Source organism: Mercenaria mercenaria, chromosome 12 (genome assembly GCF_021730395.1).
Source record: "Mercenaria mercenaria strain notata chromosome 12, MADL_Memer_1, whole genome shotgun sequence".
NCBI classification, from domain to species: domain Eukaryota; kingdom Metazoa; phylum Mollusca; class Bivalvia; order Venerida; family Veneridae; genus Mercenaria; species Mercenaria mercenaria.
This window is the reverse complement of record NC_069372.1, coordinates 59,852,947-59,869,844: the sequence shown is the minus strand read 5'-3', so window position 1 is coordinate 59,869,844 and position 16,898 is coordinate 59,852,947. Positions and strand designations below refer to the sequence as shown.

Genomic DNA, 16,898 nt, shown 5'->3' with positions numbered 1-16,898 from the left:
AAGATAGAAACAAATGAAGAATACATCATCTGAAACAAATATTGACCAATTCAAAGTTAATTTTAACAAAGAGAAAATCGTCTATCATAAAAATACCGCGGCGAATCTATATTTGATATAATAAAAATAATGCAAAACTGTAGTTGGTCACAGCAGCTTTAACTAGGGTTGATGTATTTTCTGCTTCATCTGTATGCACGGACACATTTTCGCTTTAACCCTTCCATATATTCAAGGGTTTCAATTATGAAAACGAGCTATGAATTCTTACTATAACACCGTGACTCTTACTATAACGCCGTGTTTCACTGTTGGTGTATTTCTTGCTCCGTTGTCAAGTTAGATGGGTCAAGTTCAAAAATTATTGACAGTTTTTGTGTACTATAACTTATAAGAACAAAATATAGGACAGTCAATATTGATTTTATGGTTATGATGGTATGTGAAACTATTATTTAACGGACAAGCGGTCAGTTTATACTGAAAACCCACTACATAGAGAATACCGGATACCAGTTATTTCAAGGTAGATCTATTTTACTTATTTTCAGTGGATAATAACTTTTACTTCCTGGATTTGCATAATTATTTATATTGAAGAGTATAATACACAAAATGTAGTATTTCATATTTCACACACTTAAACAGGGAAATGGCAAAGTAGTTAATGTCGCTGACTAAAATCACTTACATTTCACTGATACGGTTGTGGTTTAGAATACATTCGTGGAAGGCATCCATATAGCGTACTGAAGTCCAGTGTTTGCACCCTAGGACCAGCTCGTGATGAATTAATGCCCTTTAGTTTTCCTCCTTCAAAAGCTGGAAAAGTAGTCCTGACCTAAATTGTTTCAGTATGATTCTAAACGATTTTTTTTCAATAGTTTGAAAACGTTGTGAAGACCAAAACAACTCCATAACACAGTCCACGATCTTATTTTGCAAATTATTTTGTTACAACGCCATATCTTTTACCACTCCGGCGGACAAACGAAAATGTATCCATCTCCAAAAGTGCTGTAATTGGGCAGCTGGCTATTGCTTTTGTTCTTGCCTTAATTTAAGTAAGGGATGGTAACTGGAAATAATGTGAAGGAATTAGAACATTGTGAAAGGTGCAGTAATCTGTGTATATGATACCCATACCAGGCCCGTAGCTACACTGAGGCACAGGGAGGCCGGTGCCTCCCTGATTTCTGCCAAGATTATGAGAAACAAGGAGCTGCGTTCAATAAACGCTTGATACCCCCAGTGGCATCCTTGTCGATAGATTTTGTCCAAAACGAGGTCAAGGTCAAGGTCAAACTGAGGTCAGGTGATGTCTGAAGATGAGGAATGGTCACAGTTTACATCTGTATTAGTATCAATTCATTCTTGTAAGGGGTATTGATGCTAGACGAAACGGTCCCATTTGGTTAACCAAGAGATGGCCCATATAAAGCAACCTAAGTCCAAATGAGGTCAAGGTCAAGGTTAAACTGAGGTCAGGTGATGTTTGAAGATGAGGAATGGTCACAGGTTACATCTGCATTAGTATCAAGTCATTCTAGTAATGGGTATTGATGCTAGACGAAACGGTCCCATTTGGTTAACCTCGTTAGGACGGACGGACGGACGAACGGACGGACAGGACAATCACAATATGCCTCCCGCATCAGTAGATGCTTGGGGCATAAAAAGGATATGTTTTGAGTCACCATCTTAAAAGGCATAACCGAACTGAGGCACTATTATTTCATTTTAACTTATTAAACTAGTTTCCGCCATTTTCTTAATATCACGAATAATTACACTATACATGACCGTAGAGAGAGACTAAATTTTACCGAGGCAAACGAGTATGTGCGTTTGTTCGTGGTTGTTAGGTAAATTTGAATGGTAAAGGCAAAGCCCCGACAGGCATTAATTAGGACAGTTGTGTCCCACCCTCCAGGAGGGTTTATGGGGGCTCCCCCAAAAATAGGATATATGATATGAAAAACACACTTTGTTGCGCTGTTTTTATATTAAAGAGAAAAAATACCCTTTCACTCCGCGATCTACCCCGGGTACTAATACCGATTTATGGTTCGTTTGTAATGTCTCTCTTGCGATGGAGGTCTCGGATGCAACACAGGACTTACTTTTTGAGAGGTGTATGTCTATAATATTCTTCTTGATGGAGCTGCTGATTTATCTCATACGAGTAAAATTAAATGTAAAAATGTTCAAACAATTTTCCCTAAAATCAAAGTTCCGTTTAATGTTGCTCTCATGCTGAAAAGGACATTAGTTTTCTATAAAAAAATCTTCTTTCATACAATGACAAGGATGTTGCTACAAAGACTGGATATCAGTATAACTCGCCACAGAGGCCGGTAAGAGCAAAATGCGTTTTAACAAATTGTTTGCTGCGTGAAATTAAAATAAAACTTCATTAGGTTGAAAAGAACATTCAAATCCATATTAATTAATGATTACAGCATAAATGGAGTTTCATCAATTGCTCACGATACCACATGTTCTACCTATCGTCTGCTTCAACAAGAATTTCGCGCTTAATATTCTTCAAAATAAATGAAAATAAACTGCGCCGTTCTCCATCAATGATATTTTGATAAAAATGAAATACATATAAGCTATAATGATAAATCATTAAGTTTCAAATGATTTTGCTTTTGGCACCAACAAATTCATCGATTTATTTTGAATCTTAACCATACTTTGAAATGAATTAGTTTGGGAAAAACGATTTATATTGTAGGAAATTAGACATAAAGTAGCTAGAAAACGTAGGTATGTAAACTTTTCTAGTGCCCCTACCTTCCGTAAATCATTGCTCCGGCTATAAGTGCCCAAGTACGAAATGACGATGGGAGGGATGCGAATACTAATTCGGGATCCGAATGTTTCACGAATGAAAAATGCAGTCCTTGTGAATGTTTAGAAATAGCTATTTGGTTGGTTTAACAGGCCTATTTTATCACATATAAAGGACATTTATGTTGAACTATGATAGACGTATACAGTACATTTTGCTTTAGCGGTCACTTAAGGCATTAATTATTAAGTAGCCAGTCAAGAAGCTTCCCAAACTGACTATTCTATTGTGCCGAATAAAAAATACTAAGACATTGTTTTGATATACTTATGGGCAACACTTCGGCTGATACTATAATACTGGAGCTTATTTGAAACTGAATAGGGAAGATCAAAGTTTAAACTAGTATTGTTTTAGACAGGCACTATATATATATTTTTTTCAACCCGCTTAGCTCAGTAGGTAGAGCGTCGGTCTACGGATCGCGGGGTCGCGAGTTCGATCCTCAAGCGGGGCGTGTGTTCTCCGTGACTATTTGATAAACGACATTGTGTCTGAAATCATTAGTCCTCCACCTCTGATTCATGTGGGGAAGTTGGCAGTTACTTGCGGAGAACAGGTTTGTACTGGTACAGAATCCAGGAACACTGGTTAGGTTAACTGCCCGCCGTTACATAACTGAAATACTGTTGAAAAACGGCGTTAAACCCAAAACAAACAAACAAAATATTTTTTTTTCGGTTTTACGGCGCACCAACACAGTATAGGTTATATGGGGCCAAACAGGACTACAAATTTTGGTTTCACATCTCATTTACATTGAAATAAAAAAATGAGGTATGGAATCAAAATTTGCATACCTGCTTGAATCACAGAGTTACAGCAAAACCAAGTGTTAAGACCCTATTAGTCGCCTCTTACGATCATGCAAGGGTAAGGCAGTGGTTCCAATTCTTTTAATACACATATCGTCCCAGAACCACATGGGGCCTATGGATATACAAATGTAGTTAAAGCTGTAAGACTTAAAGTGTACTACATGAATATAATTTTTCTAGTATGATAAATATATAAATTTTTATTCGTATAAAATACTCACGAGTACAATTTTGAAGCAATTCATGGTAAGGGTAAACGTGTAACAAGAAGTTATCATTAGACTCAACACATCTGACCGAAAGAGTTTTGCTATTGATCATTTAAATTCTAAATTTGACTGGAAACTTATTCTGTCATGCTCTTTGGAATAAAAGTAGCTAAATACGTCTCTCACTGGTATAATACACTGTTTTTTCCTGCTATTTTTGAATTACCTTACATTTACAGTATTATGGTTTCTTTCTGTTTATATTATTCGAACGCAGTTATTAGGAGCCTTTTTCTCTCATTTTGTTTTACAAATGCAATGACACTGCAACTTATGCCCATATTACCAAGTGATGAGATCCAAGCAACTAAAAAAAGTCTTACCTTATGGGTATGCATTTCGCTATTTACATTTGAAAGCAGTTTCATCGTCTTTTTCGTAGTATTTTAGATACTTTTTTTGCATTTAGCGGCGTCTAGATTATGACGCAAATGTATCTGATAACATATGATACTGTTATTTTGATACAGACAGTAGACATTTTTGACCGGTAACTTGATTCAGTATTATATCTTATAAATCTTTTGAAAATAACACTAAATTTTCTTTTCTGGCGTGTCTGAATCATGAAACGACGATGAAAGGATATCAAATTATGTTAACCTGACATCCATTTCTTGTAATAGTGGTAAAACTTTTGTTGGTATTAACCAGTATGGTATCATCTACATTTAAGCAAAATGAACATTTACAGTGAAATAAAGGTCTACAGTAGAAATTATTAAATGAATTACAGTTGTGAAATATTTACTAAGCTGTAGGACTAGGAGTACCAAAATCTGCATTAAGCAAATATAAAACATTTATTTTGACCGTATCCCAGAGTTTCAGATATGCATATGCAACAGAAGTGTTTTATCACTCACTGCACTTGCTAATAAATTCCATTAAAAAGTGGAACGTCTTAACTGAACGACTGAAACGTCGAGGTCTGATAGAGTCTACAAAAATACAGTTTACTAATATATGCGCAGACATTGGCACTAGCCTCATACCCTGGCCTGATCTGTTTTATTGCTTCTTTCGATATTTGATAGAATTAAGCCCAGTTCCACTGGCGCCAGATCAGAAAGAAAATGCCTCTGTACATGTTATACCCTACCCCTAGGTATTCTATAAGAACCGTGGTCATGAACGGGAAAACATACTAACCCGTTTCAATCGTAAATTTCTCAACTTAAACGCGCAGTTCGGTGAATGGGTACCTAGTATATTGAACAAGCGATAATTTATCTTCCATCGTGCACCAATCACCTTGTCTCAATATTCCATATTGCTGAGATTATCAACATATTTTATGCTTTCGTCAACATTACAGAAAAACCTTGCTTGACCTTCCCTAATGAACATCCGGTCTAGAGGTCACGGCAGTGTGCACATGTTCGGCGAAATGTAAACAAACAAAAACAGAATTAAAAAATAATTACAATTTTACACTAAAACTGGAAATGATGAATGAAATTCATCTTGTATATGATCGTACATTGGTCTGCATCTGTTCTGTTTATTTTATTCATTTTGCACATTTATGCTGCATTTTCACATTTTAGCGAACACGTGTAGTAAAATGACGATTGACATACATTTTCACAACAGCCAATCAGAATGGTTTTGTAATCTAGAACGGAACTTCACCAGGGAAGGTCAAGCAAGTTTTTTGTGTAACGTTGAAATAACTATAAACTACGCGTTGTTTTTCTAAGATAAGATGTATTGAAGAAATGTGACCAGTACACAATGGAAGATAAATTACAACTTGTTTGATATCCATAGTACACATTTACCGAACTGCGTGCTTTAAGTATGAAATGCGCGATTGAAACGGGTTAGTAAATTTTCCCCTTCATGACCATGGTTCTTATAGAATACCTAGGGGTAGGGTATAACATGTACAGAGGCATTTTCTTTCTGATCTGGCGCCAGTGCCCAGTTCTAACTGAGAAAGGTCGAGATTGAGCTTTAATGTAATTTTAGGTCTTAAGTTATATCAGTTTTTAACTAACGATTGGCAACTTTTACAACATCTTGGTTTTAACACTGTAATTACATGTACATGTGAGAGGAGGACATAGTGTAGTATCTTACAATCTTGAACAATACATTGTATGTAATGTAGCAATGGTAAGTGTATAAGCGTGTAATTAGACTCCACACTGCTGATCGAAAGAGGTTTAAATTTTAAATCGCTACTCTTCGTAGTATAAAAGTAGCTATTTAAATGCGTTTCCCATTTCTACAAGACGCTGTCTTCAGGCAATCTTTTGAATTTCACATCTTCCATTAAATCATTTCATTTACAGTATGAGGCTGATGTCTGTTTCTATTATTCGAATGGAGTTATCAGGTGCTTATTCCTATTTTATTTCACAAATTCAATGACACTGCAACTTATGCCCATATTACCATGTAATGAGATCCAAACAACTAAAAAGGCATAAAAACCTACTTTGCGGCATTCGATCACTACACATTTATACATTTAAAAATCATTTTTTCCACAGTATTGTATATACTGTTTCATTTAGCGTGTTTAGATTACGATGCAAGTGTATGTTAATGAGTAACGTTTTTGACTGCAAAACTTGATTTAGTATTATATTTGGTAAATCGTTTGAAGATTATTAAAATTTCCTTTCTTTACTTGCGTGTCTGAATCATGAAATGATATCTTAATATGTCAGCCTGACATAGCCTTCAGTGCTATACTTAGATTTTTAATTTTAAGTACAGTCAAACTTGCTTGAGAGACCACAACACTCAATGACTCAGATAATAATCCTACCTTGCATTCATCCATACATCTGTATGTCACAGCTTAGTGAAAAGTCATTTCAATGTAATGTTAATTTTCATGGTAAATATTGAATAGTTTTTCTTATTTTTATATATGATATATGATATGGTTCGAATAACATTATATCTAAATTTCAGATAAATAGTCGATCTGAATTTATTTTATTAGACTTACAACAACATTTTCTGATATCATACAATATGCATGTATCTTACAATTTTCCGTCATTGAGAGAAGTTATTCCCGCAATAATTATCAATAGCTTGATAGGTAGGACTATCTGCAGGAGCGGCTACATGGAAATTAAAAAACATTAAAACAACATGCTCAAAATGATCAGTTCAAGATTTTTTGGTCTTGCATATTATATATAAGCAACAAACATGAATTTTTCAATTGCTTTTCATAATTTTAAATTTGGGTACTATGTCTATAATATGAGACCACTTGCATTAAGATATCTGAAATGCGCGCACCAACTGAAGTATGATACTGAAATATCTCACAAATACCACATAATTATAACGTCGTATCGTGTTTTTACGCTGTTGTCATATAACATACCTATTCGAAAATGAAAATTGAAGACATATTTGTCACACCCCATATAGCTCCCTTCGGATATAGCTTCCCGGGGAGCTGTATTCGGCACACGTTTTCGTATATAGCTCCTTGGGACAGAGGAGCTGTATACGACAAACCCGAATATGACTCCTTATACATGGAAAAATTAAAATACTATAACAGTACTGTTCGAGTAATAAAAAACATGAATATTTGGCAGAGTGTCATTTTGATATACGATTTTCCACACCACTTGGGAGACAGGTGGGGATTTATAAATTTTATTTCTCGTGGCATTCATACGTATGAGCTAGAGAGCGAGAGTGCGTAGGTACACAGTCCCGAAAACGGATATAGTTAGACCAAGAATCGCCAACCTGTACAAGAAAATAATAACTGGCCATTTAAGTTAGAAACATGGGTTTAAAATTTTGTATCTGGTCTAGCAAATATAACCTGGAGTCCAAATACATATTTGATCATACTGTGACAGACACTCATCTTCCGTAGTATGTGACAGAATTATCAAATTTGGAACAAATGTTAATTAGGTGTACCTGAAGATTTTAGTTTATTTTGTCGGATTTGACGAAATAAGGTAGTTGCCCCAAAGTTATTTCCAAGACTGTCCAGAAATGTTGACAGGCAAATAGTGGTTTAGTACTAGTTTTGACCCTTACATCAGAATTAAGGTATCATGTTTGAAATATTTGACACTATCTTTTGTTGGATTTAACGTCGCACCAACACATGATAGGCGTTTTTCCAGCTTTAATGGTGGAGGAAGACCCCAGGTGCCCCTCCGTTCATTATTTCATCAAAAGCGGGCACCTGGGTAGAACCACCGACCTTCCGTAAGCCAGCTGGATGGCTTCCTCACATGAAGAATTCAACGCCCCGAGTGAGACTCGAACCCACATCGATGAGGGGCAAGTGATTTGAAGTCAGCGACCTTAACCACTCGGCCACGGAGGCCCCCTTGACACTATCTGGTCTTTAAAAATGCGACATAACGAAATGTCCTAAATAAGCCACGTGGTCCATGTTGCATAAAAACCCCGAGGAGCTATAATTATACGGAACAAAGCTACAGGTGTTCCGTTTATAGCTCCAGTTTAAGCAAGGGAGCTATATACGGAGATAGATACGAAAAGGTGCCCCGAATATAGCTCCCCGAGGAGCTATATCCTAAGGGAGCTATATCGGATGTGACACATATTACTAAACCTAGATTAGACACTACCGGAAAGCCTGGTAATTCATACAGCTGAGGCAGACTAAAGATAATAAAAAAACTACCGAGGCAAATGAGGCAGAAAAATGACCGAGGCAAGTGCAAGTGCCTCGGTTGCCTCAATAGTCGCTGTGGCCATGCTATATAGCATAGTTTTCGCTCAACCTATGCGCCCGTTAGTTTATATTCCACCTTACACTGTCGCTGTCAGTTGGTTCATGTTCTTGCGAAAGAAGTTTTATGTTATGCATACCTAAACTAGATGTGTGTCCATAGGACACAGGTGCCCCCCTCCTGCCACTGTAACTTAGTTTTATGACTTAGTTAGCCCTAACTCTGGCCTAGCTGAGTAAAATCCTAAAGAGAACACTTCACAGGCTATAAAACAATCCTATAACGTTTTATGATTCTAGGTCAAGTACATTTTAACATACATGTTTCACAAACTTTGAGTAAATCTGGACAAGAAGTCTGGTCTTGTGTAATGAAAAAACTTAAAAAACAAAATAAGTCAGGGGTCATAACTCCTACAATACTGAATGAATCCGGACGCGAAACCCCAGGTGCACAACTGCACATGCTGACCAACATTCCTGTAAACTTTGGTGACTCTAGGTCGAATACTTTTGGAGCTACGCATGACACAATATTTTAAATGACCAATTTTTTACTAAGTCAGAGGCCATAACTCCTACACAACTGAATAAATCCGGACGCGAAACCCCAGGTGCACAACTACACATGCTGACCAACATTCCTGTAAAGTTTTGTGACTTTAGGTCAAATACTTTTGGAGCTAGGCGCGACACAACACTAAAATGACCAATTTTTACAAAGTCAGGGGCGATAACTCCTACAATACTGAATGAATCCGGACGCGAAACCCCAGGTGCACAACTACACATGCTGACCAACATTCCTGTAAAGTTTTGTGACTCTAGGTCAAATACTTTTGGAGCTAGACGCGACACAACATTTTCGGAAGGACGAACGGACGGAGGACGGAGGAAGGACGGAAGGACGGACGGACGGACAAGAGCAAATCTATATGCCCCCACCACTCATGGGGGTGGGGTGGGGGGCACAATAAAACGTGGCGCTTATCTGATTGAATGTCGATATATTTTCTAAATTGATTCATTTTGACATTGCAACTACAACAGATTGAAGTCTTGCAATCATGAGGTTTTGTTCTTAACACGCCTTTGAACATATCATTTCTAAAAAGTCACGATTATAGATCTACGTACAGCATTTCAAAACTTTGTTATAAGATTTCTGTCAAAAATATATGGTCACTTAAAAGTTAAGAACTTATATCAAATACACTTACTAATTGTTCGTAAGTATAGAATCTTCCCGTTTATACTTTTTTTTATATAAATGTGTGACATTTTAGATTTTCATTAACATATAAGTATAACTTTATGACAACATTTGATCTTTTAGATCTGACAAGTGATACGCACTATTTATCCAAGTGCTGAATTTCAAAAATGTAATATTATTTTAAGAAGATTGACAAAATATATTATGTACTAAGTACATTAATTTTGTATTACGTTTCTGTATTGTATTTGTATATGCATAAACTGTGTTGCTTCTTTCAAATTTTCGTTTCACGTCGGCCATGCTAAAACGTTTATACATGAACATATATACATTTACTCAACTGAAGATGTAAGAACCAAGCAAACATGACCATATGCCTTTAAATTAGCGTTTTAGAGTGACAATAATCGCAAATACATTGACTGTTTCAAAACTCTTATTTTTCTGTAGATCTATATTAACTAAAATGTACGCGAATCTTTTTAACGTCATTTATTTTTTCCGAAATCGGTATCTTAAAAGTAACAAATACATGTTTGAAATGCAGAAAAACGCACGAAATGGCACCTTCGAAAAAAAAAATCCAGGGGAGCATGCCCCCGGGCCTCCTACCAAATGCCTCCGTATTTTTTTACCTCTGGCTACGGGCCTGAATATTGTACATTAGTCATGTGATTTTACGGACTATTTTACAGTTTTAATACAACAGGCGATAACTCGTACAAGTTATATGATTTTTGTTTTGTAGTCTCCGCCAAAGAACAAAAACACTAAACTATCGGATAGAAACAAATGAAGAATACTAATAAACTTTGATAATGTGGCAGTTGAGTCCAATAAGTCCAGGGGTGTCCAAAGATAATCTATCATAGATCTATTGTAAAGCAAATATTAGATTTACCTGTACTGGAAAATAAACAGTGTTGATTGGATTGAGGTCAACTGCCACATTATCAAAGTTTATTAGCACATCATCTAAAACAAATATTCATAAGTTGAAACATACAAATTAGAAGTTAATTTTAAGAGAAAATCATCTATCATAAAAATACCGCGGCGAATCTATAGTTGAAATCATTAAAACAGTACAAACTAGAGTTGGTCACAGTAGCTGTAACTAGCGTTGATATAGTTTCTACTTTTAATCTATGCACGGACACATTTTCGCTGTAACCCTTCCATATATTCAAGTGTTTCAATTTCCTGTTGCTTGAAGTTGAAATCTTACTACTACGCCGTGTTTCACTGTTTGTGTATTTTTCGCTCCGTTGGTCAAGTTAGATGGGTCGAGTTCAAAAATTATCGACAGTTTTTGTGTACTATAACTTATAATAAGAACAAAATATAGGACAGTCAATATTGCTGGTACGTCAAACTATTATTTGACGGACACAGCGGTCACTTTATATTGAAAACCCACTACATAGCGAATACCAGATACCAATTATTTGAAGGTAGATCTATTTTACTTACGTTCAATGGATAATAACTTTTACTTCTAGGATTTACATAATTCTTTATGTTGTGCAGTATATTACGCAAAATGTAGTATTTCATATTTCACACACTTAAACAGGAAAATGATGGTCCGGAAGTTACGGTGTATAACACAATATAGATTATACTAGTGCACTTGCCTTCATCTTAAGTGGTGTCTGATTTTTTACAGTTATACTACTTCTTCTCTTCTAGAATGTCACCAGCAAATGTTCTCATCACTGGTGCTAACAGAGGTATCGGTCTGGAATTTGTTAAACAGTACGCTCAGCTTCAACCGAATTGTCCACAGCATGTTTTTGCAGGTTGTAGATCGCCAGACTCTGCTAAGGTAAGGGAAGGATGTAGATAGCCAGTATCCGTTAACGGCAAGATATAAGACTGTAGATCGCCAGCATCCGCTAAGGTAAGATCAGGTTGTAAATCGTCAACATCGCTAAGGTAAGATCAGGTTGTAAATCGCCAGCATCTGCAAAGGTAAGATCTGGTTGTAGATCGCCAGCATCCTCTAAGGTAAGATCAGGTTGTAAATCGCCAGCATCCGCTAAGGTAAGATCTGGTTGTAGAACGCCAGAAACAAAAAGATACTCTAGTAGATCGCCAGAATTCGCTATTGTAATATATGGTTGTAGATCAAGATAAGATTGTAGAATACCATAATGCGCTAAGGTAAGATCAGGTTGTAGATCGTCAGAATCCAGACGTGAGATACTGTATTTGATCGCCAGAATCCGCTAAGGTAATGACCATAATCCACTAAGGTAAGCTCATGTTGTAGACCGCCAGACTCTCCAAACGTAGTAGATCGCCAGACACCTTTAAGATAAGTGAATGTTGTAGATCGCCAGATCCCGCTAAGGTGCGTGCAGGTTATAGATTGCCAGATCCCGCTAAGGTAAGTGCAGGTTGTAGATTGCCAGATCCCGTTAAGGTACGTGCAGGTTGTAGATTGCCAGATCCCGCTAAGGTACGTGCAGGTTGTAGATTGTCAAATCCCGCTAAAGTACGTGCAGGTTGTAGATCGCCAGATCCCGCTAAGGTATGTGCAGGTTGTAGATTGCCAGATCCCGCTAAGGTACGTGCAGGTTGTAGATTGCCAGATCCCGCTAAGGTACGTGCAGGTTGTAGATTGCCAGATCCCGCTAAGGTACGTGCAGGTTGTAGTTTGCCAGATCCCGCTAAGGTACGTGCAGGTTGTAAATTGCCAGATCCAGCTAAGGTAAGTGCAGGTTGTAAATTGCCAGATCCGCTAAGGTACGTGCAGGTTGTAGATTGCCAGATCCCGCTAAGGTACGTGCAGGTTGTAGATTGCCAGATCCCGCTAAGGTACGTGCAGGTTATAGATTGCCAGATCCCTCTAAGGTACGTGCAGATTGTAGATTGCCAGACTCCATTACGGTAAATGCAGGTTGTAGATTGCCAAACCCCGCTGATGTTTGTGCAGGTCGTAGATCGCCAGAAACCACTAAGGTAAGTGCAGGTTGTAGATTCCCAGATCCCGCTAAGGTAAGTGCAGGTTGTACATTGCCAGATCCCGCTAAGGTACGTGCAGGTTGTAGATTAACACACTCCGTTACGGTACGTGCAGATTGTAGATTGCCAGACTCCGCTGAGGTTTGTACAGGTTGTAGATTTCCAGATCCGGCTAAGGTAAGTGCAGGTTGTAGATTGCCAGATCCCGCTTAGGTACGTGCAGGTTGTAGATTGCCAGACTCCATTACGTTAAGTGTTGGTTGTAGATTGCCAGACTCCATAACGGTAAGTGCAGGTTGTAGATTGCTAGACCCCGCTGAAGTTTGTGCAGGTTGTAGATCGCCAGAACCCGCTAAGGCAAGAACAGACTGTACTCCGCTAAGGTAAGTGCATGTTGTAAATCGAAGACTCCGCTAAAGTAAGATCAGGTTGCAGATAGCTTGACTCCGCTTAGATAAATGCAGGACTTCGCTTAGCAAAATCAGGTTGTAGATCGCCACATTCAGATAAGATAATGTGAGCAGTAAGTTTTAAATATTGAACAGTCAAAGCTGTAAACTAAATACAATGTAACAGATAATGCTAACATGATGTATTATCATCAAAAATATGTCGATCAAAGAAAGAGAAGAAACAAATCGATGAACATCGATCATAAAGTCTAAAGATCGTCTCTTACTTAATCAAACAATTTAAACATTGTGTTCGTGAAGTTATAATCATTTTTCTTTTTTTCAGGACCTCCAAGATTTGCAGACAAAATACAAGAACATAAAAATTGTTAAAATAGGTTAGTGAAGACTATATTGTCAGTCTTGCCTAAATTTCATTCTTTTATCAAATATGTAAGTCAGTTCCTAGATGTTCAGTAGAAATAAAATGAGCCGCGCCATGAGATAACCAACATAGTGGCTTTGCCTGGAATATAGATGGAATCGTGTATGTGTACCGTTTTCATTTCTAAAGAGCAAATGAGCCGCTCCATGAGGAAACATAGTGGGTTTGCGACCAGCGTGGATCCAGACCAGCCTGCGCATCCGCGCAGTCTGGTCAGGATCCATGCTGTTCGCTTTCAAAGCCTATTGCAATTCAATAGTAGAGAAACCGTTAGCGAATAGCATGGATCCTGACCAGACTGCGCGGATCTGGATCCATGCTGGTCGCAAACCCACTATGTTGGTTTTCGCATGGCACGGCTCAAATAATTCTTTTAAGTTGTTCAACAATAATTTGTTCTTACTTGATTGACAGGGTCGGTAAAAGAGTCGGTTTAGGGGTAAATTGCTGAAACCATATTATGTTACAACGATCAGTTCTCTTTTGTGAAGCGGGTCTCGTCAGAGCTGTAGTATAGGTTACATTATGACAGTGGTTTGGCATGAATCGTTAAAAATGACATCTTAGGAACCTCCGAAATCTAGGTAATTTCAGAGTCATGAAAGGAAATTTTGATATAATGTGCGTTTCTTTAAGTTTTATCAGCTACATTAATGAGTTCAAGCGTTAGCGCTTTGCGACGACCAGTATGGATGCAGATCAGCCTACACACCCGTGTAGTCTGATCTGAAGTCATGCTGTTCGCGTATCAGTTGCACACAAGTGCTAAGACTGATAAACGAACAGTATGGATGTGAACTGACCAGGAACCTTGCTGGTCGTAAAGTTCTATCGCTTCAAATTTTTCTGAACTTGAATCAAAATTTCAGCGATGATGAACTGAGGTTGGTTGTGTTGTTTTTTCTTGTTACAGACTTAAATGACGAGGCGACTTATGCTTCTGCTGCTAAAGCTGTTGAGGAAGTTGTTGGAGACGCAGGTCTGAATCTCCTAATAAACAATGCAGGTGCTGCAAATCGAGCAAGTCTAGACACTGTAACCAGCGAGGATATGGTTAGTCTATTCCAAATAAATGCCGTCGGACCACTGATGCTCACTAAAGTAAGTATGGTTGTATATACCATTTCCGTTAAGTTCTGCATGAACTAGCTAAAACGTGTTAAAAATGAACGGGGAAACGTATTATTTTTGTCATTTCTACCGGCTTCTACATAAACTGGCTAAAAGGTGTTAAAACCCACAAGAAAGCACCCAGAGCACGTAATGCTTTCGTGCGAAATTGTTATTTCTATTTAAATTTGATTTATCCTGTACAATAGTAGTATATAACAGTTACTGATTCGCATCTAAAATAAGTTTCATACTCCGTAGATATAACTATATAATAATTAAAACTACAGGCCTTTCTACCTCTACTACGCAAGGCAGCGGCTAAGGGCGGAGCAATGTCTAGTGATCGCGCATGCGTGATAAACATCAGCACGGGCGTGGCTTCCATAACCGAGAATGATACCGGTGGTGCATACTCATACAGGACTTCAAAGGTTTGGAAATAGTGTCTCTCATGTCTGAAGATGATAGCAAATTACATTAAAGCAAACATGTAGGACGTACTAGGTGTACCTGAATTCAATGCATTAGCGACAATAAAGGCATTAAGGCGACTTATTGTTTAGATGTACCTGAATTCAATGCATTAGCGACAATAAAGGCATTAAGGCGACTTATTGTTTAATTACTTCTCTTATTCTGAAATGAATCATAAACCAAAAAGAACAAATAAATAGGAAATGTAGTTAATATACGCCTTAGATACATAAATACATATAACGAAATCCAAACAAGATAAAAGCAGACTGTGTACGAGGTAGTTAAATAAAGGAATCAGAATGCAAAGGGAACTGGCACATTTTGTGTTTTATGTATATGCTTTTGGTACTTCCATGTTTTTGTCTTGCGGCCTTGCAAATTTGATTTGTCATATAATAATGATTCAGGCAGAAAGAACACTTTCTGTTTGATATTCTTAATGTTTGATGAACACTTTAGAAAACCCATATCAGTAACAAATGTATACTTTTTTCAGGCGGCGCTTAACATGATAACGAAGAATCTCAGCCTCGATTTGAAGAAGGACGGTATTTTGGTCTCCGCGATACATCCGGGCTGGATCAAGACCGGTATGGGTGGTCCAAAAGCTACCACAGAGGCATCAGACTGTATTGAAGCACTGTTAAAGGTCATTGACTCGCTCAATAGTGAAGAAAGTAGTGGGAAATTGTATCATTATAGCGGACGAGTAATGCCTTGGTGATACAACCGATAAAACAGTTACTGTAAAAATTTGATTTTGTGGTCATAAAATGTCATGGTTTTTGACATAATACCTATTTCGTTGGAATATAATTCTATGGATTAATTCAACCACGAAATCCATGGAAATTAGTTCCCCATCAATATTGACGATTTTACAGTATTCAAACTTTGAAAATGGGTTTAAAAGTTATGTTTTAACGTATTTAAAAATCCATCCATATGATAAGGTATTAAAATATTTAAATATAATGTTTTTGTTGTTATTATTTTCTATTCAAGTTTTGGCGTTAGCCTTACTTGTTAGGTTTGTTTAACCTAACTTGGTGAAACAATATACCATTGTATAAACAGTTGCTTGACAGATGTTGACCAGAATGATATTTACCACCAAAAATGTACCTTGAATGAAAATGAACATGTTCAACAGTGAAATATCCGGTCATTTATGCTCCCCACACCAGCTCCCTACGTGTAAGGATTTATTCCGTCTGTGTGTTTAGCCAAACTTAAAGGGAAATCTGTAGTTCTGAACCAAGTCTGGCTTTATATAATTCCCACGTTTACGTTCGAACAATCTTGCGTGGTTTTTGGTCTATAAATTGTTTTTTATACGAACATACTTTACAAATCACACTTACTGTATATTATTCGACAGTTAACAAGATGTTTCGTAAAGTTTAACCTAATAATACAGAAACCAATAGTTAACGTATATTCAAGTATGTATATTGATCCGCAAAAATGGAGTCAGAATAGCAGTAATTCATATTCTTGTTCGGAAAATGGCTGAAATTGAATAATGATTAACTCATCAAAATAGCTGTCGAGGACTGAGTCAAAAACACTACAAATATAAACCAAAGTACTGAAGTACAGTACGGACTGTAAATAAGACTAAAATATT

The 16,898-nt window shown here is 37.2% G+C and overlaps 1 protein-coding gene across 2 annotated transcripts; it reads left to right on the top strand.

Annotated features, from left to right (window-relative positions):
- Positions 1–281: 281 nt before the first annotated feature.
- Positions 282–16,243, top strand: LOC123535029 (C-factor-like). 2 transcript variants are annotated; one of them, XM_045317542.2, is made up of 6 exons: positions 282–526; positions 11,564–11,699; positions 13,580–13,631; positions 14,592–14,779; positions 15,079–15,222; positions 15,765–16,243. In XM_045317542.2, the coding sequence occupies exons 2-6, from the start codon at positions 11,565–11,567 to the stop codon at positions 15,990–15,992; spliced, it is 747 nt and encodes a 248-aa protein (XP_045173477.2). In that variant the 5' UTR covers positions 282–526; position 11,564; the 3' UTR covers positions 15,993–16,243. The 2 variants fall into 2 exon arrangements, with proteins under 2 accessions (XP_045173477.2, XP_045173478.2); XM_045317543.2 differs by lacking the exon at positions 282–526 and adding an exon at positions 11,186–11,325.
- The last annotated feature ends 655 nt before the right edge of the window (positions 16,244–16,898 follow it).